At 37.3% G+C, this 4,248-nt stretch overlaps 1 protein-coding gene across 1 annotated transcript; it reads left to right on the forward strand.

Moving 5' to 3' along the window:
• Nucleotides 1-353: 353 nt before the first annotated feature.
• LOC107812343 (G-type lectin S-receptor-like serine/threonine-protein kinase At4g03230) lies at nt 354-3,984 on the forward strand. Its single transcript, XM_016637400.2, has 7 exons — nt 354-1,718; nt 1,837-1,962; nt 2,095-2,285; nt 2,373-2,583; nt 2,686-2,923; nt 3,053-3,203; nt 3,295-3,984. Exons 1-7 carry the CDS (start codon nt 434-436, stop codon nt 3,604-3,606), a joined length of 2,514 nt encoding a protein of 837 aa, XP_016492886.1. The 5' UTR covers nt 354-433; the 3' UTR covers nt 3,607-3,984.
• The last annotated feature ends 264 nt before the right edge of the window (nt 3,985-4,248 follow it).

Genomic DNA, 4,248 nt, shown 5'->3' on the forward strand with positions numbered 1-4,248 from the left:
TCGAGATCGGCCAAGATCGAGCAAAAAAAAACAGAAAGCCGGAATATGTGTTTGGTAGTGTACGACTCATATTTAAGAAAAAAAATGATAAATAACCGAAAAATCGACATAAATTGAATTGATAAAATCGACTTAATTGATTTGACTTGGTTCCAATATTTGAAAAGCCGACTTAACTTGATTTGAGTTTTTTTTTTAAGGAAAAAATCGATCGAAACCGATCCACGAATACCCCTAGAGTGATGGTCATGGTAGCCTATTTGATAATTATTACTACTATTTGTTAAGCAAGTCCAGATATATTACTTACTACCCGCGTGTTATTGACTTAGACAAGTCCCCTTTGATAAAGAAAAAGTTTTATCTTAACATAAAGAGTCATGACCTTAATATACGAAGTACTGTATATTCTATGTAGAAATTTGGTGCAGCAATGCAAATGCAGCATAGTTTTTTTGTCGTACTTTTTGTGATCCTTCTATGTATCCATCAGTCTCTTGGAATAGATATGATCTCCGTAAATCACTCCATTTTTGGAAACCAAACTATAGTCTCTTCAGGTGAAAACTTTGAGCTAGGATTCTTCAAACCAGGTACGTCGAAAAAATATTATCTTGGTATATGGTACAGGAATGTAATTCCACAAACTGTAGTTTGGGTAGCAAACAGGGAGAAACCACTTTCTGCTACTGATATGATGTCCGCCGAGTTGAAAGTTTTAGATGGCAATTTAGTGCTTATTACTGAATCCAAAAGCTTGTTTTGGTCCACAAATATCAGCTCCACCAGCTCAAATTCACTAGTAGCCACTATTTCTGATGATGGTAATTTGATTTTTAGTGATGGATTAAACTCAACTCCTCCACTTTGGCAAAGCTTTGATCATCCGACTGATACATGGTTGCCAAATGCTAAAACGAAATATGACAAGCGTTCTAATACTACAAAAAACATTATTTCTTGGAAGAACTCAGAGGATCCTTCTCCGGGACTTTTTTCCGTAGAGATGGATCAGAGCAATAGGCAGTTCCTCTTAAAGTGGAATAGGACTGAAATGTACTCAGCTACTGGACCTTGGAACGGGCGTATTTTCAGCTTGATGCCTGAAATGAGTTTGAATTCCCAGAGATACAATTTTACTTATGTTGATAATGAAAATGAGAGCTATTTTATGTATTCTGTAAGCAATTCTCACAAAATTAGATTAACTCTAGATGTCTCAGGGCAAATCAGGCATCTGATTTGGGTGGAAAATTTGATGGAATGGCAACTTTTTACAACTCAACCAAGACAACCTTGCGAGGTTTATGCTAGTTGTGGTGCCTTTAGCATTTGCAATAAGGAGTCCGCGTCCTTTTGTAATTGCTTGACCGGTTTCACACCTAGATCTGATGCAGATTGGGACTTGAATGATCATTCCGGTGGCTGTGTAAGGAGGTTAAGCTTGCAGTGCGGTACTGGTAAAACGAAGGGCAGTTTTTTGAAGAATTCCGAGGTGACATTACCTGAACATTCTCAAACTGTGGCAGCTGCTAGTGCTGAGGAATGCCATTCTATTTGCTTGAATGATTGTTCCTGTAATGCCTATGCTTATGATACCAGTGCATGTTTAATTTGGAACGATGAATTGTTGAATCTAATGCAACTCTCACCAGGAGATGGCGGTGGAAGTGTAATCTATACCAGACTTAACGCCTTGGATCAAGCACTCGGCGAAGGTAAGTCAGGAGTTGTATTTGGTTGTGTTTGTCATTTCTATGTATGCAAATTGAATATCTTTTGCAGTCTCTTCGTTGACACCCTAATAAATCTAAGTTTCCTCTTTTCTGTCATCAGTTACAAAATCAGGCCAATTGGCCGTGAAGCTTAAAGTTATCATTTCTGCTGTGGTAGTCCTTGCAGCTGTAGCTTTATGCAGCTTTAGTTACATATATTATAGGAGAAAGATGGCAAAGAGAAAAGGTACTTGTGCTGTTGTTGCTTTCTCTGGAATGATTGTCGTACCACTACTGGAAAAATTTCTCCTTCCGTTTTCCTTTTTTGTTTGAATCAAGATCAAGAGAGACATCTCAAATTCTTGTTTTCTGATCTTAGCAAACCAACAAAGCACAGAAGGGAATCCAGTGCCACATTGGACAGAAAGAGAAGCACAAAACTTGATCTACGAAAATGATAAGCAAGACATCGCTGTTCCATTCTTTCATTTGGAAAAAATATTAGCAGCCACAGATAATTTCTCAGATGCACATAAGCTTGGACAAGGAGGATTTGGTCCTGTTTATAAGGTTAGGGTTGGTTTTCTCACTTCAACAGTTCTACTTTATGTAGTAATTCCATAATATCCTACTTTCCACATCAAAATTTTCTTCCAGGGTATATTCTCAGGTGGACAAGAAATTGCTGTAAAAAGGTTATCAAGTCAATCTAGACAGGGCATTGACGAATTCAGGAACAAAGTCATACTGATTTCCAAACTTCAACATAGAAATTTAGTCAGACTTTTAGGCTACTGTATCACAGGGTATGAACAGATTCTACTTTACGAGTATATGCCAAACAAAAGTCTAGACACCTTCATATTCGGTTAGTATCTGAATCTATCTATTTATGTTTGTTCACTGCTGATTTCTTAATCTTTCTATTTGCTTGATGTTGACAAAACTTTCCCCATGGTTACCTAACAAGATCAAACGCTTAGCAAGTTATTGAAATGGAAAAAGCGATTTGAGATCATATCAGGAATTTCTCGAGGACTTCTCTATCTTCATGAAGACTCGAGACTGAGAATTATTCATAGAGATCTGAAAACAAGTAACATTCTGTTGGATCAAGAAATGAACCCAAAAATATCAGACTTTGGCTTGGCAAGGATTGTTGAAGAAAAAACAACAGAAGCAAATACCAAGAAAGTGGTCGGAACTTAGTAAGTAATACATTACACATCACAATGCACATGCTGAAGGAATTGCTAGTTTCTTATAATTCCATTATGAACTTGCTTAGTTGCCTCGTCCAGCTGACTCGTGGTATATTCATTATTTGGTTAATTTAGTGGATATATGTCTCCTGAATACGCATTGGAGGGGTTATTCTCGATCAAGTCAGATGTATTCAGCTTAGGAGTAGTCATACTGGAGATAGTAACCGGAAGAAGAAACACCGGATTTTATCAGTCTAAAGAGGCTTCAAACCTTTTAGGCTATGTGAGTTACTATTCTGAAGCTAAAAATACTACCAGTAGTTTGTTCCAATCTGTTGGACTGATATTCATTGTTCTAAATCATCATATCACAGGCATGGAATTTCTGGAAAGAAGAACGGGCACTACATTTGCTGGATCATTCATTGCTCGAATCATGCAACCCGAAAGAAGCAATGAAGTGCATAAACATTGGACTGTTATGTGTGCAAGAAGATCCAGGTGATCGTCCTACTATGTCAAATGTAGTAACGATGCTTCGCAGTGAAAGTATGCCTATTCCAAAACCTAATCAACCAGCTTTCGTATCAAGGAAATATGTTTCTAATGCATCTCCGGCTTCATCTGCTAAGCCACACAGCTCCTCTAAAATTGAGTTGACAATCACAATGGAAGAAGGCCGATAGTGGGATGAATTCATTACTTTTTCAAATGAATTAGTCTCTTATCTTCTTCCACTGTCAAAGAAGTGAAGAACAAGTAAATGAAATATTCCTTTCACCTTAGACCAAAATACAGAAGTGAGAACCATATCTTTTTCTTTTACCATTTTGTTATAGTTAAGGCAGTAGCAGACCAGGAGCACAAGCAATGTTTATAGTTACAAATTACTATTAGTAAATGCTTAGTATTGTCTAGCAGCATATATTTCTATTTTCTTGATAAAAAAAGTACATTATATGTGTCACGCAACAAACTATTTGTTGGGCTAAACAAGCTCGAAAATACTCTTAACATGGTGTGATATTGTCCGTTTTACGCCAAGCCAATGCAGTTTTTCCCAAAACGCCTCAGACCATTAAGAGATACCTACGTCTTACATGTAGGCTTCCAATCTTTTAAGCTACTAATATGAGATTTTTTTCGCACACTCAACATTCTCCCCCTCGAACTAAGTTATGCGTGTCCCATTACCACGATCCGCAGGGGAAAAAATCAAGCACCGCACAATCACTCAGTCATCACTATACACGTCTTGCTGAACCTGGGCTTTGATATCAGTTGTTGGGCTAAATCAATCCTAAGATACTTTTAATATGGTATGATAT

The sequence above is a fragment of the Nicotiana tabacum genome, chromosome 2 (assembly GCF_000715075.1).
Source record: "Nicotiana tabacum cultivar K326 chromosome 2, ASM71507v2, whole genome shotgun sequence".
In the NCBI taxonomy this organism is placed as follows: Eukaryota; Viridiplantae; Streptophyta; class Magnoliopsida; order Solanales; family Solanaceae; genus Nicotiana; species Nicotiana tabacum.